The following is a 27,375-nucleotide window of genomic DNA, read 5'->3' on the forward strand; positions in this document are numbered from 1 at the left end:
CATGAGAAAGTGGTATTTGTTTTTAATTATCTGGCATGTCTTTTGAAAAAGGCCCTAAAATCACGTGTGTTTTGCCTTGGGATCTGGAGTTTTAGGAGGGGATTTGTTTGGCCTTAAGGACACCATGCAAGAATCATTTGACATAGCATTCCCCTAACAGGCTGGCTAGATTAAATTAGTAGCTCAGGCTCTTTCTGTAGCCAGCAGAGAAAACAAGACTACATCAGAAAGTCCTTTATTTCAGTGATAGTTGACATGTTAAAACAAAAGAACTCCACTGACTGCACAAGGGTGTATGTATTACTAACCAGCTATCACCAAACTAGTTTGAGCTGGACAAAGTTAGAGGAGACTTCAATCTTCCTGTGTGAATCTTACTCACCATGTCTACAGAACTAATGAAGTAACAGTATCAGCAAAGTCAAGAGCGTGGAAGCTGGAGGAACGGAAAGAAACGGAAAGAACGGAAGAAATTCTAAGCCTTGCTCAAACCCTTTTGATGGTTGTTTATTGTGCTGATAACTAAATAAAGACTAGGTTATTATTATTATTTTGAGAAAATTACATTCTTGTTAAAAAGAGACAGAAATTTGCCTTCTGAAATAGAACTATAGGAATTGCAGTCCTAAGAGACATAAAATAGTATGCTTGATGTTTTTAAGGTTAAAGACAAGGAATAATTCTCCTATGATAAGAAGCTTTAAAAGTATGGCCTCCGCGTGTCAGAAATCAGAAAAAAGGGCAAAGGCCTACTTTAAAAGTAAGCCACATCTGAGAAAGTCCTTTACACCTTGATAAATAAATCCAGTATTGAGCACTTGAAAAATGAAAACAGTATTTAAGCCAATTCAGCAAATTATTTTGTTTTTGTACTCCCGATACGAGTACATTGCCAAACTGATGCCTTTATTGATGCCTTGTCTTCATGGAGCCCATATCTGAGGTTAAACTGAAGCAGTCTGCTCTCTCACCTAGTGACCCTTCCATAGCTGAGAAAGGGAATCAGAATGAGAAGGGAAGCCCCAGGGGCTAAAATATAAACAGATTTGATGAAATAACAAAACCAATATGAACACCAACATAAATTATATAAGCTTATACTCAGCCTAGTCCTTGGGAGTAGCAGAGACTTGCAGAAGCCCCAGAAAAAGAGAACCCTCAGCATCCCTCCCCCCTCCACGATGCACACAACACAAGTGGTATGGGAGACACCTGTTAGTCAACTTGGGTCAGCTGCCCTGACTATGAGTCCAGAGATGGGCCACAAAGGTCATCAGAGGGCTGGAGCAGTTCTCTTATGAAGACAGGCTGAAAGAGATGGAGTTTTTCAGCCTGTAGAAGGCTTCAGGGAGACCTGGTAGCAGCCTTCCAGTACTTGAAGGGTCCTACAGGAAAGCTGGGGAGGGACTTGCTAGAAGGACATGTAGTGATAGGACAAGAGAGAACTGTTTTGAACTGAAAGAGGATAGATTCAGATTAGATACAAAGAGGAAATTCTCCACTGTGAGGGTGATGAGACACTGGAACAGATTGTCCAAGGAAGTTGTGGCTGCTCCCTCCCTGCAGGTGTTCAAGGCCTGGTTGGATGGGGTCTTGAGCAATCTGGTCTGGTGGGAGGTATCCCTGCACATGGCAGGCGGGTCAGAACGAGATGATCTTTAAGGTCCCTTCCAACCCAAACTCTTCTGTGAATCTATGACTTAGGCTCCCAGCTGACATGGGGCTATTAATGGCAGGCCTTCTATGCCTAGTCTATGATTCTATCCCAGTGAAACCAGGACATGTCTATATTTTTATTCTTGAGAGCAAAAATTGGAAGCCCCATGCTGAGAACGACCTAAACTTGTTTTATAAATATCCTGACTTGGGTTTTCAAAAGTGCCACACTTCCCCTTATACTTTATTGACTGAAGGTACAAAAATTGCCTCACTCTTAGAGAATTCTGGCTTCCAAGGGCTCAAGCAAATGTCTTTCCAGCTGCTTTTAGTTGTTACCACCTCTTGAAGTTTGCTCTGTCCCTCTGGTGGCGGCGTCTACCTTTGTAGGTGTCTACCTTTGTAGCACAAGTGACAGAAGGGAAGGTGTATGTGTCATCCACCTCCTCCCCCTCATATTTATGCATCTCAGGAGTTTTACCTGAACTGAAGCCACTGCAGCACATACCCTGCTGCCACTGCTCTGGTGGCAACACCTCAGATACAGTGGCAGTGGGGGAGAGCTGCAGGCAGTGACTCCCTGGAATTAAGCCCAGTGCGGCACTTCTGCCCTGAGAACTGGGCTCCCCAGCACTGAGGCAACACAAAAGAGTGTCCTGAACACAGGACACTGTGGAAACAAAATATGCTGGCTTATTCACAGCTGGAAAAACTCATCTTTAAGCAGCATTTAACAACACCTGGAAAAAGGCAGACAGACACGGATTAAAATGACATAAGATTGTTATTAAACTACACCGTGGTGGTTAGGAAACGTTCCGGTGTTTATGCCTTATGACTCACACACAAACATTACAAAACACGTAAACATTAAGGATCTGGAATTTATGTGCCATACATAAATAATCATTTTGAGTGCCAAACATAAAACTTGATTGCTTTTCAGGAGTGAATACAAAAACAGCCTGAAGAGTATTAACCTGAACCTCAGCATTTCCTTTAATGCTACATGAAGTCCAGAGAATCTTCTACTTGGGTTTATACAGATCTGGACTTTTATTTATTTCTTCTATATTAAAGCTGCAGCCTTAGGGAGAGTCTGTCAGTGTTGTACACTGTGCCCTTGGTTTAATAAATAGTACTGGGGATTAGCATTGTCCTGATTATGTTTATGCTCATAAATTACTTTGTTGACTGATTAACGGCATGTTAAACTCTACCACCTATAATTTTGAAGGGATTACATATAAAATGGCTTCTTTTAGAGTTGACATTTTTTAATGGTATGAAGGGTACTGGCATGAAAACCTTCAGATCTCTGGTACTTATAGTATATATTTCATTGATACTAAGAAGCTATTCAGATGAACTTATGTGTTAAAGCATCTTGATTTCAAAGAAGAAAACACATCAAAAATTAGTCAGTATGGAGGCACCTTCATGGAGCTGACGTTTTGGCAGATCCGTATGTGTTTTATGAAGTTAAGTGTGTGAATCCTAGGATAGCCTGACACTTAATTTTCTCCTTGTAAAGAGCACTTACCAATGGCAGAAAACAGACACATGATTAGAAGTATGAGGATACACCAAAGGACATCAGCATTCATCTGTCTTTCAAGCTTACTGCGTTTGTAACGGGGTCCATTATTATTTAACAAAGCTTTGGTCTCATGCCCTGCAGAAGCAATTGCATTAAATGATGTCACATAGATTGTAGTTATTATTTTAAGGAAACTTCAAAAAGGTAGCTTACATCATCAGACAGAAAAACATCTTTTACCTGCATAGATTACTATTCCTGCAACCTCTTCAGTATTTCTAATGGTACATCCACGTAACAAAAGATTTTCTTTGAACAGTCCATCCTTTTTTCCACTTCTATGTATACTGCAGAAAATTTAAAAGCAGAACAAAGCACAGCATGTCAAAACATTAAGCTTGTTACATTATACTATTTTGTAATATAGAAAGCCCAGGAACCATCAAAGTTTGCAAAGGTTTTTTTCTTTTTCACCTGATGGTGAAATATTTCCTTAGATCTTTCTCCTGGGAAGACTCTCTGGCAGATTGAAAATTGAAAACACCTACCCAAGAATTCCAGATATGCAGCAGCCCATCTGGAGAACCACCAGCTGCTGTTGGATGTACAAATATTATAGATAAATGCTCACTACAGACATGCAGACCAAATCTACAGAATGTGCGCAGACTATCAATGCTTTGAAAATGCACTGTACTGTCTATGTATGTGCAACTGACTCTACAATCACAGTTAACACAGTCCACCTAAGGGCAGCTGTGTAATGCATATGATTAACCCACTATTTACATGTTCTTATCACAGAAATCTTAGAAATAAATACGGTGAAACTGGGCTTCAGAAGCAGTGACAATAAGGAAGATGTGACAGGGATAATATTCTTCAGTTCAGTGAAAAGGAAAAGCAAAAAATTCCATGTGTTCATCAGTGAGAACAGGAGCAATTCCTTTCAGGAGTATCTCACTGACTTTTTAACAAACATGAAATGGTCAGCGCTCTGATGATTCTTGTTGATGATCACCAAAACACATGAGAAAAATGGAACAAAGTCATGTTTCTATGATTTATCTCCTGATGGACTGACTCAAATTTCAGCTGACAGAGAAAACAGACTTATGAGAAACAAGTCACCAGGAAAATGCTAAACAATAAAAACAACAATTTTAAAATAGCAATAGAATGTTTTACTAGGTAAAAAAGACAAACCAAACAATAATTTCAAGTCTTTCCTAATGAAAAAAATTTATATAAAAAACTGGTGTATCCCACAGCCTCAGAGAAGATTAAAGCCAAGTATGAATTGCTTAAATGTTCTGTGTACACTTTTGAGAGCATTTAAACCCCCACAACTCCAGAGTGTAAAAACCAGACATAAAACTCATAAAATCTGGGAGTTCAAGAGAATTCTTGGATTGCATAATGTGATAATAAAATTAACATTGTGCTGTTGCAACGGTGAATTCTATGGCTACCTGAATTTAAGCATGTAAAATCCTGCGTCCCTTGAAACCTACAGACTTAGGCTTAAAATTGTGCCTTTCATAAAAATGTGGAGTTCTTTTTCTCTGCTTATTTCCTAAGCCTTTATACATGGGTTATAGCTTCACGCTTTCCTCTGACTGTTATATTTTTCTAAATGAGGACCAAAATTCTAACTTTAGCACGAGCTTCTAGGATCTCAGGCCTGGAGAACTATATCAAATATCCTCAGATCTGCAAGAAGAAAAGGTTCACATTCCTGAACCCTTTGTATTCTTTCCCAGCCTAGTAGCACTATTTGCAGATTATGCTGCTATGTAGTCTCTAGTTGATGAAGTTAGTGAGTAGAATGTACTCATAAATAATATATATACATTAATACACATATATATACAGGCACATATATAAAGTCCTTTTTTTAGTTCAGCATAATATATTATATCCACTCCCTGCTCAAAAATATAAGCTAAAAGAACTGGTAAAAGAATAGGTATGCTTAGATTTTCGCAGTAAGGATGGAGAAAAAGTGATGGGTTTGACAGTTGACGTGGCTGCAGCAGCAATAACATCTGACTAGAGACCAGAAACAAGTGGAGAAAGGAAAAAAGTATATAATATGAAGGTTATGGTTCTGATACAGAAATGAAGTGTTGTTTTTTCACCGGGAGAGAAGTTCCTCTCTTCAGACCATTCTTCCTGCTGCCCTCAGATACAAGAACAGAGTTTTTGCTTTTGTCTTCTTCAGCAAACCCCCTTAGACCACTGCCTCAGCTTTTACCACGGGAGCTTCAAAAACTGAGGGATGCCCAAAATCTCTCTTGTGATAAGCAAATAGGTGCCAGCACTGATTGCCAGATGGAAAATTACATAAATTTGGCTGGGCTTACACTATGGGAAATAATTTCTTAATGGTTCCATATTTTAAAAATTACAGTACTACCTGGATTCTGCCATTCCTCTGCTTTTTAAGGCTGAATTCTACATTAACCTTTCTCATAAATCCTGGGGATATTAGCCTGAATTTCCAATAATGTCTCCAAATGATAGTTATGATACCTGTTAATAAATGAGACGAGTAGTAATTACTCTGGCTTATGATTTTATAACCTTCATCAATTCTTAACACTTGACAGTAACAGAGGACTGTGACAAGTATATTGTACATGGCAATCTTCATATACAATTACTTGTATACACGTTCTACACAATTATATTCTTGTCCTTACTATCTTAGCTTGTACATTTGAACCTGCTCCATAACAATGGTGCAGCATCTAAAGCCAAACTGTAGGTGTCAAGACCCCAAACTACTGATCTCACCCACACTATGCCTTCCCAACAAAACTAATCTTATCCTTGCAAGTGTGTAGCACTGCTTTTTACTTTGACTTATCCAAACAAAGTCAATCAACTCACCTGTTGCTCACCAGACCTTTAGAAAACATGGCTGAAATAAAAATCTGTGAGAAAGAAGCTGGCAGTGGCTGGAGGAAACACTTTGTTTCCTTTCTTTTTCTTTCCCTTTTTTCTTATTTTTCCTGGAGAACAAGCAAGGTGTCCGAGGACTGGAGGAACAGCCAATGTCACTCCAGTCTTTAAGAAAGGAAAGAAGACAAGACATAGAGCTCAGAGAGTTGGCATTAGTGGTGTAGAGTCTCGTTAGAGGCCAGTAACAAGTGGTGTTCCCAGGGCTCAGTACTGGGTCCAGTCCTGCTCAATATATTCACCTGGATGAAGGGACAGTGTGTACCCTCAGCAAGTCTGCTGATGATACAAACCTGGGAGGGGTGGCTGACACACCAGAGGGCTGTGCTGCCATCCAGTGTGACCTGGACAGACTGGAGAACTGTGCAGAGAGGAATCCAATGGGATTCAACAAGGGCAAGTGTAGGGTCCTGCCCCTAGGGAGGAATAACCCCATGCACCAGTACAGGTCAGGGGCTGACCTCCTGGGAAGCAGCTCTGCAGAAAAAGGTCCCTTGGGAGTCCTGGGGGACAACAGGATGACCATGAGACAGCAGTGTGCCCTTGTGGCCAAGAAGGCCAATAGCATCCCCCGGGTGCATCAAGAAAAGTGTGGCAAGCAGGTTGAGTGAAACTCTGCTCCCCCCCTACTCTGCCCTGGTGAGGCTCCTTCTGCAATGCTGCATCCAGCTCTGGGCTCCTCAGCTCATGAAGGAGAAGGAACTACTGTAGAGAGCCCAGTGCAGAGCCCCTGAGATCATTAGGGGACAGGAGCATCTACCCTATGAGGAAAGGCTGAGGGAACTGGGTCTGTTCAGCCTTGAGAAGACTGAGGGGGGAATCTCATCAATGCTTATAAAAATCTAAAGGGTGGGTGTCAGGAGGGTGGGAGCAGACCCTTTTCAGTGGTGTCCAGTGACAGTGAAAGGCAATGGTCACAAAATGGAACACGGGAGGTTCAACTGAAACACAAGGAAAAAAATTTACTGTAAGGGCAGGAGAGCACTGGATCAGGCTGCCCGGAGAGATGGTGGAGTCTCTTTCTCTGGAGACATTCCAAACCTGACTGGATACCATCCTGAGCAACCTACTCTAGGTGAACCTGCTATATGGCAGGGGGGTTGGACTAGGTGATCTCCAGAGGTCCCTTCCCAACCCTAACATTCTGTGATTTCTTGATTCTTGTCTGCACTCACTCCCAGTGACTTGTTAACAGAACACATATGTAAGGCAATGGGGCACTGATGATAAAAGAATCAAAAAATGATGCCCATAAATGTCTGGATTAAAAAATATTGGAAATCAGAGTTAGATACAACTGCCCACTTTGATAACAAACCTGCCAAGGCTGTAACTGTATGTCCTGGTGGAGAGATGGCTTAGATCCCATTTCTAGCCCTGCAGAGTTCTAAACCTTAAGCTTGTTAGAAAGGCTGAACAGTCTGTTTTTTTCCCCTTTCTGGATTTAGGCCAGTATAACTCTGGAGTCAAAGAAGGAAACTTTTCTCTGACAGTATTGCAAACAGTGGCTGGCTGAAGCAGCTCAGATGTCTGGAATGAGAAGCTTAGTGTCCATGAGGAATGCACTGGTGTGGTGCAAGTGCAATGCCCTTTTTGTCTGCAATTTCTCACATGGATGACACTGCAAATATGCAGAATCTAAACATCTAAAATAGATTAATGAGGAGAAATGGGGTGGAGCAGATGCTGTTAGCTATGACTTTGCTACAGCACTATGAAAGTGTTCTTGTAGAAAGGTTTCTCAAGTGTCTTCAAAAGCAAATGGCAGAGCTGGCATTACTTTCCAAGGCTTGACACTCCCAAAGAAAATATTCAACAATCTTAAAGATAGTCTCAGTGCACATCATCAGAATCAGTCAGAATCCTCCTGACTCTGAACTACAGTGAAATGTAGTCTAGCTTTGTTTCCCAGGGGAGGTGGTGTTGCTATAGCACATTGAAGAGACACCACTGAATAGATTTATACATTTTGTCTTAAGAGAAAGTTGTTATATTTTATAATAATTTTTGGTTTTTTATCTTACGACAAGCTTTGAAACAGAAACACATATATGTATTCAGATTATTATTGTAATTCCTTTGCATACTTATTTTTTATGACTTTTTCTGTTCTCATGTAATAATAAAATTTTACTTTCAGAGGAAAGCTGAAAAGCCATAATGCCAAATGCTACTTTTCCTTTTCCCCTGCCCATATACTCACAAAAAGCTACAAACAAGATGTTAAAGCAATTTCATTATTTTTGGAGTCTGGAATGGGATTTCTGAATGTTTGCCATGCATATTGTCTTTAGTCTAGTTAGACCAGTACAGGTAGGAGCCATGTTAGATTTTACTCTATTCTTACACAGAAGACTTCTTACAGGGGAAACAAAAATAAGGATCTATGCTTGGGATATATCTGAGGATGCAGAACTTCAAAGCAGTATTAAATCAAGAACCTAGGTAGAATTGGTAGTCTGCTTGTCCATCTGCACACCCAGAGTGTGCTCATTGCAGATTGTGTTAATGTAACTGAAATGTTCTTACGTACTAATGTGTACACCACACATTTGCAGATATAAGATAGGATCAGGCATTTTTACATTTTTTGTAAACATTTTAAAACACAACACACAGAAACATAAATATTTCTATTCCTGGAAAGATTTGTCAGCACAGACATTAGATCAAAGGAGCTCTTGGTATTTTCAAAAGATAAAGAAAACTTATTTAAAAAAATGAAACCTACTAAATAGTCAAAACTTCAAGCACACTTTGACACCTTTTACATATGGATCTCTTGATAGTCTACTATTTTGTAGCATGCCTATTTACATATCTCAGTAATATTTCTTTTCAGTTGAGGTATTATCAGCTGGGAGCTATGTGAACCTTTCTTTCAGGCACTGACTACTGGTAATGTTCTGAATAAGACTTAAGATCTGAGTTTGACATGGCACTGACATGTTTCAATTCAGATGTACTAACTACTATTTATCTTGCTAAGGTATGATCTGAAAGAGATCCATGATTTCAATATACCAATGAAGGAAATTGAAAATGAGGGGGAAAAAAAGCTTCCTCCCTAGATAAATCAGGAGACTGAGAGTTTATTTATTGAGGGGTTGGCTTCTGCTCTTTACTTCAAACGTCCTATGGTCCTTTAGTTGTAAATCTCTTGCAGCGCAGCTGATGAGACCTGGAAATAGCCTGATGCTTTCTGCCAGGTTCAAAACTGGTATCTTTGCTTTCTGCTGTGTCAAAATACATTCACATAATTTGTGAAACATTAAAATATAAATATTAAATAAAATAGACATTGAACAACAGTCTTCCAAAAGATACTGCCATGTTTTTTGCTACCTAATTCCAGTGGTTCTGTAACTCACATGCAACAAGACATTTTTCACATGGAGTATATAAGTAAATATACAAAGAAAGACAAATTTATGCATGTTTTCTGCAGTATTCAACTTCTGGGGGGACTTCGATTCTAGCACATGGACTGTGCTAGAAAAGCTGCCAAACTTTCAATTTCTATATCTGGAAATGTCATTTCTTCAGTAGATCAGGCTGTCTATTAATGTAGGCAGTTACACACCTTCATGCAGTAATGTCTCATACTAACCTCTTATCTTTAAATGCACTGTAGGGCTTTGTGCTGTTAAATAAAGGAACACATTTTCCCACACTACAACTTGATGTAGTTTCAAAAAATCTATCCTGATTTAAATCAATTGACAGTATATCCTACACAATCTGTGACATATGAAAGTTGTAAGTAAGTGAGGTGGTAAATAGCATCACAATAAAAAACCTCCCCAAGCTCCAGCAATTTGCCTTGTGCCATTTACACAATTCAGTTCTGCTTATCACTCCTAATCAATATGGGTAATAAATCAGTAAACTCTAAACAGAATTTATGTCTGTTTAACTCGCTTCATTAAAATGTAGACACAAATCAAATATCCGCAGCTCTCACTCTCCATATAGTCATAGGTTGTAGAAAAAAAACTCACACAAGAGTGCATCTCCTAAGGTCACCACTATTGGCACGTCCACACATAACAGTCCTGGCTATATTGGAAACTAAGTGCTTTGTACCTACCAAAATATTTGCTTCTGAGCAGGACTGATCGGCAAGAGATGAACACTTTTATTAATGCAGTTCTATTTGTTTGGAATTAAGTCATGTGGTAAGAGGTGATTCTGCCTTGTAAGGTACAAGCACACCCATTCCATGAGCCTATTGTTTTAATTTGCCTGAATAAGATGAAAGGAATACTGCCATAGCTGGAGAAATTCTAGTTTTGCCTTCTGATTTTCCTCAGTGATACTTACAGTAAAAGAAATACCAAAAAGATCCATCTTCATAAAAGTAGTGTATAACAGATTGTGTTTGTTGGGTCTCTTGGACTGGTTTTCTATTTCCTCCCATCTACAGATGGGCTTCTGTGACCCATGGAGGGAAGGAAAGGGAAAAGAGCATCTGTAACTGCACTGCTTCGTGCATTCCTTTCTGGAGTGTAAAATAATCAAAACTAACAACTAAATCCATCCTAAGGAATGGAAATATGAGGCTCCTATCTCACTTTGAAGTGAGGACCCTCTAAAAGTGCCTTAAATATGCAGCTCTATTTAGATGCACCGATAATGCCACTTAAAGAACACAGTCCTAAACAAACCAGCATTTATTTTATTCCATATTAGTAAAAAGGAGTATTTGCTGAAGGATATTATATGAAATACTCACATGTAACCTCGAAACCTACTTAAGTCATTGTTTGGCTTCTCACATTCAATGACACTGGTGAACTTCAAGGGGTCAAATTCTGAGTCCTGAAATAATAAAAGTGTTAGTTACTTAGGGCAAAGTCTTGCAAATTATAGACAAAATCACTTTCTTTTCTAGCTTTCATGATATATTAAAGGTCAGTTTTTTCAAAGTAAGCAAATGAATGACACTGACCAGTGGCACTAAAAATCAAGGGGACCTGGGCACCAAAATTCCTTCCACGCCTTCCAAAATATCCCTTACATAACTTTTTTTGTTCTGGAAGTAGAAAAACATGAGTTTCTAAAAGCATTAAGTAAAAGATACCACACCCAGGCATCAAATGAATTTGCATTGGAGTGAAAAAATGAAATTTACCTGGGAAGTCTCAAAATATTCAATGGTATTGCTACACTTAGTTCAGTGAAGTTACTGAAAATCTAGGGCAACATAAGCCAATATACTGCCAATTATGAGAAAGCTAATATGAGCTTTTGAAATATTAGCAAGAATCCTTAATTGCTTTATGCCAACACATATAAAATGATCTACTACAGTAAATTACATGCACACAGCAGAATAATTTTTTCCTAATTAACAGTTAAAAACCTTCTTGATTCTCCAGCTCATTAGTGTGAGGCTGGTATTTTTGCTGACTATATATATCTACCTGTAGTCAGCAGCTTGTTGTGTCTGAGGAAAAACATCCTATCACAGCAAAATTACTTAATATTGTTAAATAAAAATCAAAGTTCTCCCTTCTTTGCCAGACAAAGAAGCTACGCAGTGAAATCAGAGATACCAGGTTCTGGTACTGCTGAGAAAGCTGTTTGCCTGCATCAACAAGGACTACCTTTAGAAAACTGCTTTGCACACCACTTGAATGAAAGAAGCAATGTAAATTACCATATTATTAAGCTTTCAAGAGTGATAACACTGCAAACATTATGTTTTATAATGGTTTTTCTGAGCTGCCATAGACACCAACCACTAATTTTTAGAACACCCTATGGGAACAGCTGATTAGGAATCAGTAACAAAAGGACAAGCACAGTCTTACTGAGAGCTTGTCTGAAACACACAGATGGCTGTTTTTTTTTTTTTGCTGTCTCTACTCAGATGAGATGAATGAAAGTAGATTTTAAAGAAGAGAAAAAAGAAACTAGAAGATATGTCAGCATCACCATCAGTGTCCTGCTTCATTTTTCTGTCAGTTAAAACTGGAAGAAAAATAGACTTACAGTATATAGGAGACATCAAACTACTCATGCCCAACACTTTTGGAAATCTTCTTGGTATTTTCAATTAACAAGAGATGATTAAGAGAACTGTGAAGAGGGGTTGCCACTTAGAGGCAGCTACAGCCCATTGGAGGAAATAATCACTTTTATATGCAGGATTCAGCTTGTGAAAAATGGGGTGGGGGTTAGGGGTGGGGTGGGAAGGACTGAAATCAGAGGACAGCTCTGAGCAAAGATTGCTATGCTAAGAATCAGACTCTCTGAATTATGTCAAAATTGGCAGTCAAACACCTGTGCCATAGCAAGAAATCCAGATGATCTTCTCAGCACCAAGTACTATTGTTATTTAAGGTCACTAGATATTTCTCGAGGTCATCCTTAACTTTCTAAGTGACTGAAATTTGATGCTGGGAGTGCTCCAAAGTACCTAGTTCTACAGAGGCACCTGAGACATCGTTAGGCTGTAGAATGGGACTGATACTGTAAAGCCACAAGTTGACTCCCTTTGACCCTCCTTCCTCAGGAGCTTACTTCAGACCAGCCCAGACACTAGCAGTCACGAGGAAGGAAGCACTGGAGAGCACAGATATCACAAAGCTTTCAGCCCTAGACATCTGAAATATCTAATTACAGTTCATTTACTGTACATTCTACCTCTGTCCTTGCCTCCAGCAGGCAAAAGTTCATGTAACAGAAACACTACACTAGGAACCTAGTAGCTGGCTTCACTTCAGGTTGTTGGAGAAGGTTAAGCTCTCCAAAGTCTCATCAAACCTTTTTGTGCTGGGAAAGCCTTTGTTGCCTATGTAACACCTGCTCTGCTGCCCCAGAACATGATATACTTTTCCCTCCTTGCCCTGGTATGCTCCTTGGCAGGAAAAAAAAATAATTGTACAGGAAAAATAATCTAGAAACATTGCTAAAGGTGTTTCAATAATATACTGTCTGTCTGCCTAAGTACTGTGTTAAAGAAGAGTCACTGCTGGAGCTTAAATTGCATTTGTAAGAATGAAGGAAAAGAAGAGACCAGAAAGAGAAATATTTCTTGTCTTTTTATTGTAACATGCTATATATAGTACAGTTAATTGAGCACAAATTTTTATTCTGTAGTCTTAAAAAAAAGAGAGAAATCCTAACATCTTTGACGAATGCCCCCTAGGGAAACCAAGAGACAACTACTAACAAAACCCAATGCAATCAAATGCAGGATTTCTGTGGCTGCAGAACTCAGAGAGAGAGCATAGTTTTTCAGTGCTCTACAGATGCAATAACTTCTGGAGCAATTGGAAATTGTCAGAGTGAAGTCCCTTTCTGCTAAAAAAGCCTGACAGCAAAGCCAGCAACCTTACAAATGAGAAGAAAAAGAATCTACTTAACATCTAGAGCTAGAGTCTTAAGAAAAACGAAAGATCTTTTCAAGATAAGAGGGACTAAACCTACCTACATCACTACCATGCAGCTCAGCCTTTTTTCCTCATCTGTTTGTTGGATTCTTTTAATTTATGGCTCAGTTTTGGAACTATAAGTCCTTTATCGGTAAATCTAACCGTCTATGTATTTATGTTCTGTTAAAATTAACTTGAAATATGTGATTATGGTCTTTAACCAGATAATATCTGGGAGGAGAGAAAATTCAATTAGAATAGTAGTTTATGTAAGGAAAAAAAGCTGCTGAATTCTGATTTATGGCAAAAGTTATTTCATTTTATTAATAAATCAAACAGCTCAGTCTCTTCCTTGTGAAATGGAAGGGTAGATAAACACTGATGACACTGTTTTGATGTGAAAATGCCTTTTGGTAAGTGAATGAACAAATAAGTTAAACACTGCAACACTGCTTGTGTGTGACTGCTTTCAGTGCTTATAAAGAAGCGCAAAGTTAACATGAGATTTCACAATGATCAAAGTTTTGTTCCTTTTTATGCTGATACCCACACTTCAGCAGCAAATGAAACATAAACTGTTATGATGCTCTCATGTATTAACACCTAGAAGAAGCTGCAGCTAGACGGAAGGTAAAGCCAGAAGTCCAATGAAAAATAAAATTCATCCCTACTACCTTTACATTTTCTCTTACACTGAATTTCTGCATCACTGTTATGGTGAAAACTAGGAATTCCCTAGACTTTTGTGCAACAGTTATTTGATGCTCCTGATTTTTCAGTCTTCCTTCTCACTTACAGAACTTCTGGGCATTAAAGCTGTCCCAGTCTCAAGAGGGATGAAAAGCTCCACGTCTGGACAGAACAGACTAAAATATGAATTGTGGTTTTAAAGTGCCTAATTTCCCTAAAAACTTGACTTATCTGGTGCTTTTTTGGCCTCCCAGTATAAATCAACAAGACTAGGTCACTCACAAAAAAGCAGCTTGAAACATTTTTTTTCTCTTTTGGAGGTATAAAATGGTGTCATATCTATTCTATGGTACCTCTGTGTGCCTCCAAAACTTTTGCCTTGAGCAGTGCTGATTTGAACAACTGACTTTATGGTTCACACAAAGCTGAGAGAGATTCACTGATTGCAAGCTCCCTAGAGTATTTCACAAACATGTTGGATGGCAAAGAGCAGGGCTAAATTCTCTTCATATTAGTCAGATTTTTCAGTTAAATAACCTGTTCTTCCTTTCCTACATTCACATTCCTAATGTGAATTTTAATTACCATAACTAATTATAAGAATTAATCCCTGTACAATGTAGGTAAGGCACAATACCTTGCTTATCCTTAAGGGAGAGTTCTTACTACCAGGCAGTGCTTAATTGGAGCACAGAATGGTCATTGTTAAGATGTGATGGAAAAACATGCTTGAAAGGATACATGAAGGTTACTTGGAGAAACAAGAAATCTAAAAGAAGGGCCAGGAATGATTATAGTAGTTTCAGTGAGAGCTGAGTTTGAAAAAAGCCAATAGAAGTACCATTTGTGTCAAAGTCTAAGCAAAATCAAGCACTTTAAGACAAAGGGGAAAAAAAAAAAGCCAGCAGAACTCAAAAGTTTTGACTCCTGCATTAACACTCTAAGGCTGCACACAATCATATTCCCACTTGTCCTCTCTCCCTCCAGGAGAATCAATCTTGAATTCTCTTTGAAAGAGCTACAGAAGAACAGTAGAATCATAGAATGGTAGGAGTTGGAAGTAACCTCTGGAGATCACTGAGTCCAACCCCCTTGCCAAAGCAGGATCACCTAGGGCAGATTACAGAGCAACACATCCAGAGAGGTCTTGAAAGTCTCTAGAGGAGACTCCATGACTGCCCTGGGCAGCCTGGTCCAGTACTCTTATAGTATACCCTTATAGTAAAAAAGATTTTCCTCATCTTATGGTGGAACTTCCTGTGTTCCTGTTCTTGACACCCACCCTTCAGACATTTATAAACATTTATAAGATCCCCTCTCAGTCTTTTCTTCCCCAGGCTGAGCAGATGCAGCTCTCAGTCTTTCCTCTTAAGACAGATGCTGCAGTGCCCTGAGCCTCCTCATAGTTCTCTTTTGGGACTCTCTCTACTACATACCTGTTCCTCTTGAACAATACTCCAAGTGTGACCTCACTAGGGCAGAGCAGAGGGGAAGGAGAACCTCCCTCAGCCTGCTGGACACACTCTTCTTAATGTACCTCAGGATACCAATAGCCTTCTTGGCCACAAGAGCACAGTGCTGTCCCAATGACACTATCAGACACCTATGATACTTTGGAGTTTAAAAATGCAGATTTGGTTTCTATGGAGCTGAAAAAGGAACTGAATCTATGTTTCACTTTCTTTTAAATAAATGGGAATAGTTGAAACCCCTCTGCCCATGCTACTGTGCACAGACTTGTGGCCAAGAAAGCCAACAGTATCCTAGCTTGTATCAGAAATAGGGTGGCCAGCAAGACAGGGGAAGTGATTGTGCCCCTTTACTCCTCACTGGTGAGGTCCCAAGTCACGAACTGTGTTGGGCCTCTCACAACAAGAAGGATGTTGAGGTTCTGGAGCATATCCAAAGAATGTCAATGAAGCATCCAGGTGAAGGTCTGGAGCACAAAACATACAAAACACAAAAATACACAGGAAAAGAAAGTATAATGGGAAGGTATCTTCTTTAAAATATTCTCTAAAATAACCCCCTGCCCCTTACCTCTCAGGTGATTATTGACATTATCACTCTGAAAAACTTCTATCCTAAAAAGGCAAAGTGTAAAGAAGACCAAAATGTTACAATGCCTCTTTTGCAGAGCAGGAAACCACCAGGTAGATGAATCAAGGAAACTGTAAAGGTCTCTCTCAAAAAAAAAGGAGACTGAATTTAGCTCTCTCCAACATGACTTTGAAGCTCCAGCTGAAATCACTCTGAATCTATATAGCAAAATGCCAACCCTTCTGACTCTGCTGGCAACCTCACAAAACTGTCATAGCTTCAGAAGCAAAACACACTGCTCTGCCAAATGAGTTAGTTTGACAATTACACAGTATTCAAACAACATATTTCCCTTCATTAAATGCATGTTGTATGGGTGATTTAATAACTTGCTAGTGATATTAATAATGCATAGTTATTAAAATGTTTTCCTTTATTCATATGCCCTATTTTACTGCTGCAGAAAACAGTTTAATGTTCCTTCCTTCCAACCGAACAGCCTGAGTTCCTCAGGATGCCCTTGGGTGACAGTGACAGCTACTTGCTTATCATATTGTGTTTACTGCCTATGCTGGGGATCTTATCTCAGCCTCTCCCTGCAGTGCATTTGCTGGGTGAGGGCTCTGGGATTTGTTTTGGTGTCGATGTCTTGGGGAAAGACAAAGGAAGAAACGGAGTCATGGGGATAACTCAAGGGAAATATTTAATAGACAAAAATGTGCCTCAGCCAGAAAAGTAGCTTTCCCCTTTAAAAGCTTTTAAGTACAACGAGAACTCATCCCCCTAATGCATTGGTCCATCTTATTACTGCTTTATGTAGTAGTACTTTGCATTTACCATATAAAATTAATTTGACCTTTTATTAATGTGCAACTGGAATTACATATTGATTTTATGTATTCAAAGCATGCAGACTGCTTATATACTGAAAGAGTGAAATGTTTTAATGTCTAAACCACATTAGTCTCCCTGGCAGAATTTATCTGTGCCTCTAATTCACAAGAAAATGAAGAAACAGTTTGATCTATGCTATGTAGGAACTAAACAGATCCAGCTGTACATCAGAATTTAATATCTTTGTTTTCCACATTGACAGCTACTACTATAATTGGGTTTTTTTCAATTTCAATATTTTTGTTTAAATGGAACAGAGATGTTCAGTATTCAGAAACAATGGAAGAGCTGAGCAAGCCAAATACCTGTTAGGAGCATGACCTTCCTCTGGCTGATCTAAGTAGAAGATTTCTCCTTTGTACAAATTATTTGGAGGGAACAGTGCAATATCCATCATGCAGGAAACATAACGTGTTGTTTGCGATGCCTAGGAAAACCTCAAGAATTTTACAACAGCGAGATGAAGAACCTGCTGTTCCTTAGCAATGGGGCAAAAGTATCAAAATAATGCCAACAATGCTGGAAATAGACATGTGCAAGTTCTAATATTCATTGGGATAATGGCCAGTCTTAGCAACACACTGAAAGGTACAGTGGTGTGAGTGAACCAGTTCACCAAGTATCATAGTGCTGGTGAATGACAAGGGAACTTGTCAAGGATGAAATACAGACCCAGATCTGGACAACTAAGAAAGTGCTATCTGCTTGTCCCAAAAGTCAGTCACTGAAATAAATTGGTTCATAGTCTGTAAGAATTAACCTCAGTATTAGCTCAGCATGTCCACTAAAACACAGACCTAGCCTCTCAATGGCTCACAAAACTGTACAACCCATGCTGCTCCTCCAGAAGCTTTTCACTTCATGCTCACAGACTTGCTAAGAGGTACCCTTTCCCACTCTCCAGTGCTTTTCCCTCCTTCTGGAGAGATTTCTAGCAATCTTTCTGCTGCATTTCATAATTGGAGGAAGAAATTTCACTTGGCTGGTGGCAGAAGTACAGCACAGTCCTTTTAATTTAGTAGCACAATGCCTCTGGTCAGCTTCTGAATGTACCTTGGCCTACTCCTGCTCTAGTCTGGGCTGATGGCCAGTCTGACCTCATGTGGGATGAAATTCTGCCAGAAGAAATGGGAATGGGAAGGACAAAGACCCTTCAACACAAAGAGGGAAATGCCAAGCACCTCTCTTACATCATTTCACAAATATAAAACAGAACACTAGAGTGCTGACAGGAAAGTTGTTGGTAATAAAAGCTTTTCCTTATGAATGGTAAAACCTAACCATAGTGGCTGTAGTGTCAGGGGACAAATAACATGCCAAAGCTTGATAAGCCAATCTCAACATGAAGATGGGTAATCTGGATAAAAGCAGCTTTACCTTGCAAGGCTTTATGTTTAAGAAACGTTTCTAGGATGTGAGTGAAACCTGAAAAATACAGCAACCGCACAAGGAACTCAGAGACTTCGGCCCCTGCCAGCTACAGGAGAGCCCAGAGTAGAAAGAAACAGTCCTAACGAAAAGACACCTTTTATTCCAACTACTACAGGGCAGCATTCATATCAGCACTATCAAAGGTTTCTGAGACTTTCCACAAGTGTTTTCAGCACAAGGCAGTTCTATAACCAAATGAAAACTCTCCGAGCTGGACATTGGGCTGTCATTTTCACCTGGAATTCTATCTTGTACTGATGTTCACTACTGCATGCCTGCCCTACTACTTGCTCCTAGCAAGGAATTAGGAGTGCATCTTCTGTCCTGAATCCCACCTGTTTATGTACTTCCCTCATAGCCCCGTGGAGGGGTGGCTGTGAAGATTAAGTCAGTCTGAGGGCAGCGGGACTGTGGTTGACATGCACAGTACATGGGGGAAGCTGGAATGGCTGCAGAGCACTTTGAGGAAGAACTTCACTCTCTGGTCTGTCTGTTCTCACCTACTATTATTTTACTGAACAAGTTCCTTTTCAATCAACATGATAATGGCTCCAGTAGCAAACTGAAAAACTATTTCAAAAACTCAAAGATCCAAAGACATTTTTAAAGACATCAGCTGACTACATAGATCTTATGAAAAGAAATTCACAACAGCCTTGCCAGTTCCAAAACTGGGCAGCAGAGCTTGGAAATGAGCTGAGGGGGACAAACATGTATACAGGTAGAGATTGAAGTCTGCTTCTCTGTTCAGCTTCAGTATATGCACAATGGTTAAAAAGTTCTTGCATGATATTCTCCTCAGTAATCAGCAGCTTTCTGCACTCTAGTGCAGCCTTCCCTCACCAGCTTGCTCCTCCCCTGGACAGATGTCATATACCTGGACTCCAGCAAGAACCTTTGACAGATTTCTCCACAGCATTCTTGCCACAAAATATGGGTTTGATGGATGTACTGTTAGATGGACAAGGAACTGGCTGGATGGCTTCGTCCAAAGAGTTACAGTCAGTGGCTTGATGTCCAAGTGAAAACCAGTAATGAGTGGTGTCTCTCAAGGTCCCATACTGGGACCAATACTATTTTAACATCTTCACCTGTGACATAAGAAGTGGGATTGTGTGCACCCTCAGCAAATTTGCAGAGGACACCAAGCTGAGTGGTGCTGTTGATGTGCTTGAGGGAAGGGATGCTATCCAGAGGGACCTTGACAGGCTTAAGGAGTGGACTCATGTGAACCTCATGAAGTTCAACAAGCTTAAGTGCATGGTCCTGCACCTGGGTCAGGACTATCCCCAGTATCAGTACAAATGGGGGTATGAATGGATTGTGAGCAGCCTTGTGAGAAAAGAGAGATATGAAAATGGCCATGTGCTGGCAATGTGTGCTTGTAGCCCAGAAAGCAAATCATATACTGGGCTGCATAACAAGAAGTGTGGCCAGCAGATCAGGGGAGGGAATTCTCCACCTCTACTCTGCTTTGGTGAGACCCCACCTGGAGTACCAAATGGAGCTGCATCCAGCTCTAGGGTCTTCAGTACTAGAAAAGCATGGACTTGTATGAGCAGGTTCAGAGGAGGGTCACTAAAATGGTCAGAGGGATGGAGCTCTCCTGCAAAGAAAAGTTGAGAGAGATGAGGTTCAGCCTGGAGGAAGCTCTGGGAAGACCTTAGCAGCCTTTCAATATATAAAAGGGGCTTATAAGAAAGAAAGAGTCTGCACCTGCAGTGACAAGACAAGGGTTAACAGTTTTAAACTGAGAGTAGATTTAGATTTGCTGTAAGGATTAATTTTTTACTATAACACTGGAAAGACACAGGAACAGGTTGCCCACAGAACCTGTGGGTGCCCTATCACTGAAGGTCATAGATTAGACAGGGCTTTGAGCAACCTTATCTAGAGAAAGATATCCCTGCCCACAACAAAGGGCTGGGACTAGGTGATCTTTAAAGGTCCCTTCCAATCCAAACCACTCAGTGATTCTTACGCAAATACTAATTAGTGTAACCATTCAAGAAATGTGAGATGTGGAAGTGCAACCAATGAGAACAAATGTCAGCAGTAAGACCAAAAAGAAGAACATAATAGAATAAAATAGTTTGTGTAATTTTTCTTCCATGTCTTGAGCAGTTACCTATTCTGCAACCTTACAAAGAGATTGCTTAAACAACTGTGGAGAAGCAGAAGCTAATCCATTTGCTTTTTGTTGCTCAATAGCTGATATGACCCACCTCTATAGCTAGCAGCAGGACAAAGCCATTTTTATCCTTTCCTATTACACTGCAGCAGCCTGTAAATCAGATCCCTGTGATCTTAGTCAGACATGCCACACTGCTATAAAGGTATATGGATTTGCTTAGCCATATGGGGACATGTTTTTGTATCAGGTATATCAATAAGCAAAAATATAACATGCAAAAAAGCTTGGAAAAGTTGAATAGCCTGCCAAAACGCTCATGAAAATTTATACATGATTTCATGCTGTATGTCAAACATCAAGTTCTCTTCCTCTTTGAAACCAAAATGCTGTGTTCCATGCTTTGATGTAGAACAGTTCATTACTCTGTCATTAAGAAAGCTGAACAAGTGAATTAGCATGGCTGTCTAAAAATCTCCACACATTACTGATGTTTTTAATTCCAAATGGAATTGGTTAAACCAAATGAAGTATTACCACTATAGTTTTGTTTGAACAGTGTTTCTTCCACTCCTGTACCTTCCACACTATCATAGCTTTCTCTCACAAGTACATACAAATATGTAAAGCATCTGACCACCACAGTCATTGCAGAGCTTGAAAGTATGAACCTGGGCACAACCAAAGAATGAAAATTTTCATGAGTTTATTGAAATAACTATTTTGAAACATATGGCCAGCCACTTCCCATGCAAGCAACACTTCAATGCAAATTTCTACTGGCCTCCGTGGTGTTATCAGTACTAAAATGTGTAGAAGACTTGGAGGGTAGTAGGTAGAGAAAAAGAGAAGTGGGATCAGGGTTCAAATCCTGGATGCAGGAGTTCCTCATTGTGTTACTTTGCCTTTTCTAGCAGAAGACCAGACCCCTTCTCCACCAGTGCTTCCAAACTGAGATCATACTATCATCACTGGGGCTTATTACACATGGCTTAATACTGTGAACCCTCCTGCTCTGGAAAGAAAGCGTTTCCATTCTTTCCTAAACACTGATACTGCCAGCTGTGGTTGTGATATCAGAGACAAGCAGAGTGTGACCTGTTTCCAGCTCAAAAATCTCAGCATCGGGATTTCTAATTAGAAAATCTCATTTCTGAGAACAAGTATTCCAGATTATTTCCTGTTCCCAGTTAAGAGGTCAATGTATGGCTAAGGAATAAACAGTTACAGAAATAACCTCTAGGAGATCAGAGAAGTCATGAAAAAAAAAATTAAAAATTTGGGAAATCTCAAATTGCTTTAAATGTATATGTGTATTTCTCTATAACAGAAAAGCAGTATAGCAGTTACTTTCTCTGTGAAGCTAAAATGGTCTCTCATTTTCTAGTGCTTTTTCAGAGAAACAGAAGAACTGAGAGATATATGATTACCAATAAAGAGAATAAAATATCCCACCTCTCTAGAGGTCAGATGCAGCATAAGCACTGACATAATATATTTCCTGATACAGCTTTACCATTGTTCCACCAGTGCTGGAAAGTGGGAGGTCAATGTCAATGCCAAGACATTAAAAGTTTAAGAGTAATCAATTTAGCCCCTTTAATCTATATTTAAACACAAAACTAGATGATGCCAATGGTAAATATTAAGTACCCAGCACTCTTAAGAACTCAAGTCTTTCCCCTCCCTGCCTGCCCCCCAGTGCTTAGGTTAAGATATCCAAAATTTTCTCTTACAGTTATTCAAATACTTTGTCCCTCTCATGAAGTTCTCTTGACAGTCAAACTTGTGGCCTGGACACCTGCACAATGGAAACTAGAAAGACACAATAACCTTGCTCAAAGCTGACCAAGGAGGAAGTGAAACATCGTTCTTGATTTTTTTATTTTCAACTACTTCTGCCCCTGAGGCTGAGGCTGCTGACTAAACACCATGGTAAAATGGCAGAGTGAAAAATTATTCTCAGCCTTCATTTACTACTTTTATCTCACACAAGAGTTGTCACAGCACTGACTCAGGCACTGCTCTACATCAGGCCATTCTCTATAAAGCTGCTATGCATTTGTTTCTTTTTTAGAATAGACAGCAGTTGCTTCCTCTTTCACTGACATATCCACAGTTTCCACACAGGTAGCTTCTGAAATAAAGATACCAATACATGTGAAGAGCTTTTCATAGAGATTCAGCCCTCCTCAAAGAAATCTACTGAATGATCAGGGGATGACCTCAGACAGAGGACCTCCTGGTGTGACACGTTTGCATTTTGCACTGAAAAACATGTCTTACAAGATTCATTTTACTAAAATTTTCAGCTAAACTGTAAAACAGAAAAAATTTAGTTTTAATTTAATAATATTCTGGTAGTGTATTGGGAAAAAGCATTGTTTTCTTTTGCTCGTTTGGTTATTTTTTTTAACTCTCTTTTCCCTCAGGGAAATCTAATTTTGGCAACGTGTGGGATGGAGCACTAATCTGCTGTTTTAACATGTGTGTATCTGGAATTTTCGAGCCACTTTTCCTATACATGTGAACCTTCCCAAAATACTGCAAAAAAGAAAATCACAAAGGATAATCTCCTCCCCTCCCCAAGACATTCACTGTTCTTGTGACCTGATTCTACCCTGTTATAGTACTTACAATCTAACCAACACTGAGTATGCTAAGCAGTTCACATCTATTTGATTATAATAGTGTACAATTCCCACTAATTTCAGGTGGATGGTGTAGCCTGAGGATATCAGTGGGACAAGGAGTCACAGGGAGAACGTATCTGTGCCCATTCTTGTGTGGCTTTACAAGACTCAATCAGCCTCTTAGAGATAAGAAGCTCATGTTAAGCAGGTGAATTGAAAACCAGTCTGCCTGAAAATCATATTGGTGAACTTCAGCTGTTCTCTCAAATTGGACTACTTGATCCAATGCAGATGGCTGCACAAGAAATCATAATTTGAAAAAGGTTTTTTTTCCTCTCTCTTTTAAATTTTTATTTATTTATTTGTTTGTTTTGGAGGGAGGAAAACTGAATGCAAAAGGAACTCCAAGTCTGAGATATCAAGGCTGCCTTGGTAAGCTGCTTTCATGCAATTAGCATGAGTTGCTCTTCTCAAAGCACCTCACAGAGCAGCCTGAAGCCACCACAGTCAGGCTGACAGTGCAGCCCTTCTAGAAAGCAGTCTTGTCTTCTCTCCTGGCCTAGTTTCCCTCACAGGGAAAGAAAGAGATGGGTATAACTAACTTAATGCTTGGAACAGGGAGCTGTGGTACTGTTTGTATTAATCCTGCTGTATGCTTCCAGGATTGTGCAAAAACAGGTAGAGCTGGAATGAAAGCTGGTTTTGTCAATTCAGCCCTGCTTCCAGGCTGGGACAGATGAGCAAATGTGCCCGCAGTAAGCACATGGTCTGAGTTCATACATATTCCAGAAGGGTTCACATACTGACTTGTAAGGGAATCAGACTGATGAGTTATTTTGGTTTTAGTCTGCATGCAAATGAATCCTCTCAAACAGGCAGACACCAAATTCAGATGTGCTTTTAGACAGATAAGCAGCCACAAAGTCATTTGCAAGACTTATCTAAACCTGTTTCATCACGCTAGCACAAGCTTGTTATGAACAATGGCCTACTCCTTGGAGAAAATGCAAAGGAAAAAAATAATCCATCCCCAAGCCCCACCAGCTCACCAGGAATACATGCACCTTCTCACAGGGGATGGCAGTGGCTAGATTTAGCTCAGCTTTCAGCAGAACTGCAGCTTTCCATATAAACATCCAGGACATGGCCAGTGGTTAATAAAACTTAAGCTGCTCCAGAATCCACAGCAAGTCTTTGTGGATTTTGCTGAAAGGCACACTGAGTAAAAATAGTGGAGTATTTTGTTTGTTTTGTACTAGAAGGCAGCAAGAAACTGTAAATGTTTTCCGTGAGTCTAGATTCACACTATCAAAATATCCTAAATCAAGTTTGTGAAACCTGAAAGGGCGTTTTGAGCTTTTGCAGCCCAAGCTGTATCTGCTTATCCGCTCTCTGAAGTGAGGCTGACACAACGTCCCAGATGGACGGAAAACATTCCATGAGCAACTCCAGAGGGTGTGGTGGCACAGCAGCCTGGGGAGCAGCACAGAAAACACATTGATTCCTCCTGCCTACTGCGTCTCCTATTAGATACAGCACACCAGAAATGGCTGCTGGGACTTGGCTGGGTTAGAAACTAGAAGGAGACTGGTGGAATGCCAGGAAACACTATAGGTTTTTTTCCAAGGGATGCTTACTGGTCACTGTTAACACCACTGGATCAGTCACAGAGGGATTCATCGTGCTATCTCTCAGCTGCACTTGCCAGCATGTCATGCTGCATACACGGACATGACCAGTGTTTCAGTGTGAAGAGAGTCCACTACCCTTTTGGCTTTCAAAAAAGAGCATGCAGAACTACATTTCTGATTATTTTAAACATTTCTAACACATCCTGTCACTGTAGGAGCCAAATAGCAAGACCACAGTATTTAAAGTCTCTGAAGAAAAAATGTCAAGGCCTTTACAGAATATCCTGTCAGGTTTTTTTGGTTCTTTTTTTAACCTCACTGAGTGGTTTTCCTTTTTTTTGACTATTTTGAGTGTACAAACAACAAGGTATACATCTAAACAGGTATTTCTGGACACACAAGTCACAGAAGAGTATCAGTGACTCTTCTCACAGCTTGTGTAACAATAGGGAGTAAAACAGTACAGAAAGTACAGGTTTGTCCCAGATCACTTTTTTAACAAACACACAAAGCTAGCAAGAACTATGTTCCCAGTCTGCTACAAATCACTCAGACAAATCAAAGCAGCACTAAAATAACGAGCATTTCTGGTGAAGTGCACTATAAAACAAAACAGTTTCTTGGAAGTCACAAGCAGATAGGTTCAATCCAAGCCTACAAATGCTGATCTTTCTTCATCTTCTGGGCATATGTTTAAAGTATAATAATGCCTAAAAAACCACTGGAGACAAGGATACAGAACAGCTTCTATAATTGCTTATTGCTGCTTCAAGCGTTAGGCTAAAGAGAGATCAGATGGTACTTTTCTGAGCAAATAGGTTTGGAATAAGGAAACTGTAAGACTTTTTACTTTCTGAGGCTATGGACCTTATATGCTGTTAATGCTGAAGACAGACACACAAAGATCCCTCAGAGGATGCTGGCAAAAAGTCTGCCCTTCCAGAGAATATCTCTAACCTGGGCAACAGCACTGGGCTTGATGGCCTCTGGCTGTGGAGAAGGCATTTGGAGACAGTGCTGCACTTCAGCAACTCTAAAACAACTTTCAACCAGGCTCTTTACAGCAAGTAGCTCTGTTTATCCTGTGGGAATGTAAATTTCATGGGTGAGCAGAAGGCGGGGATGGAATAAGGAAAGCTTAAAGTGGCCTAAAACAACTGTTCTACCTCCATTCTTACTCCTTTCCCATGCCCCGCAGAGTGATGTGGATAGAAATAGGTATCCTTCACTGACCTGCTTCACAGTCACATGCTTGGAAGCTAGCAGGTTCATACGGTAAAAAAAAATGCTAAGCTTTGTAACTGCTTCTTCTAAATGCTTGAGACAGTGCTACAGAGAAATTATTCAAAGAAAGCTATGGGCAGATGATATTTTAAGACGTTTCCAGAAAATCTGTGTTTCTTGTCCTATGAGGAGCCACATGACCAGGCACATCATTCTATAATGGGAGTGGGGAAAGAGTTTAGCAGTGTGGGAAAGAGAGGGTCAGGAGTACATAATTTGTTTGCTTTCCTGCTTGAACAACAAGGCTGCAGAGTGACACAGAACCAAAGAGCTACAAACATAAATGAGAGTTATTCTGCTGAGTACAATTTGGGACGCAGGTCCTATAAAAGATTTGGGAACAAATGCCTCTGAGATTTGCTAAAAGGATGATCAGCATTTGATGCAAGAAAATTTTGGTGTTCCGAAGTATTTTATGAGATCTAGCAGTAAGTCCTCTCCAGTTGTGGCAACTTAAGACATACACAAAGAGAAACTGAGCTTCCCTTCAAAAATGGGTGTCACCTTCCTATTCCATGAAGCTTGGTTGTGGGCTTACTATTCATGGATCTCCCTACCCCACTGCTCAGTGTCTTTCATCAGGGCAGCACTTTCAAGAACCAGTAAGAGCCTATCTCTGCTAGTATGGAAGTGAGGAAGTTCATGCTGCTGCATGAATGAACAGGGTGCTCAGACAGGTTTTGATCAGGACTTTAATGAGGATGTAAAGTATTCTGCTGGATAACTTATGAGATGCTGTTACAGACAGGCTCTATGATGCTGCAGCTGCTGAGGACTTGGTACTTGCAGGTATGCACTTTGCCTTCAACTTAGTTGATGTAGGAACCCTGGGCTCAGGTATTTCCTGCTTTCTTAGCTATTTTAAGAGAGAGGAGGTGGTCATATGTGGTTTTCTTACAAGTTCTCTTTCAATACTTGACTTCTGGGGGCCCAGTCCTGTTTTCATTGAAATGAATGAGCTTTCTGTCATTGACCCCAGTTTAACACCTGACAATTTATTCTGGACACCACTGCTGTTGTAGTTAGACATTTCTGTGACCTAAACTTTGTTTTTAAAAGTTACCTACCCACAGATTTTGGAGTACAGGTCTTTGTAAGC

At 40.0% G+C, this 27,375-nt stretch overlaps 1 protein-coding gene across 2 annotated transcripts in view; it reads right to left on the minus strand.

The window, feature by feature from the left end:
- ATP10A (ATPase phospholipid transporting 10A (putative)) overlaps window positions 1-27,375 on the minus strand; it is a 112,199-nt gene that overhangs the window by 38,564 nt on the left and 46,260 nt on the right. For both annotated transcript variants that reach the window (XM_071746492.1, XM_071746481.1), the window contains exons 3-5: window positions 10,896-10,981; window positions 3,437-3,543; window positions 3,200-3,331 (exon numbers count right to left, since the gene is read on the minus strand). In XM_071746492.1, coding sequence (XP_071602593.1) covers window positions 3,200-3,331; window positions 3,437-3,543; window positions 10,896-10,981 — 325 coding nt within the window. The remainder of the gene's footprint in view (window positions 1-3,199; window positions 3,332-3,436; window positions 3,544-10,895; window positions 10,982-27,375) is intronic.

Source organism: Heliangelus exortis, chromosome 1 (assembly GCF_036169615.1).
Source record: "Heliangelus exortis chromosome 1, bHelExo1.hap1, whole genome shotgun sequence".
Lineage (NCBI taxonomy): Eukaryota > Metazoa > Chordata > Aves > Apodiformes > Trochilidae > Heliangelus > Heliangelus exortis.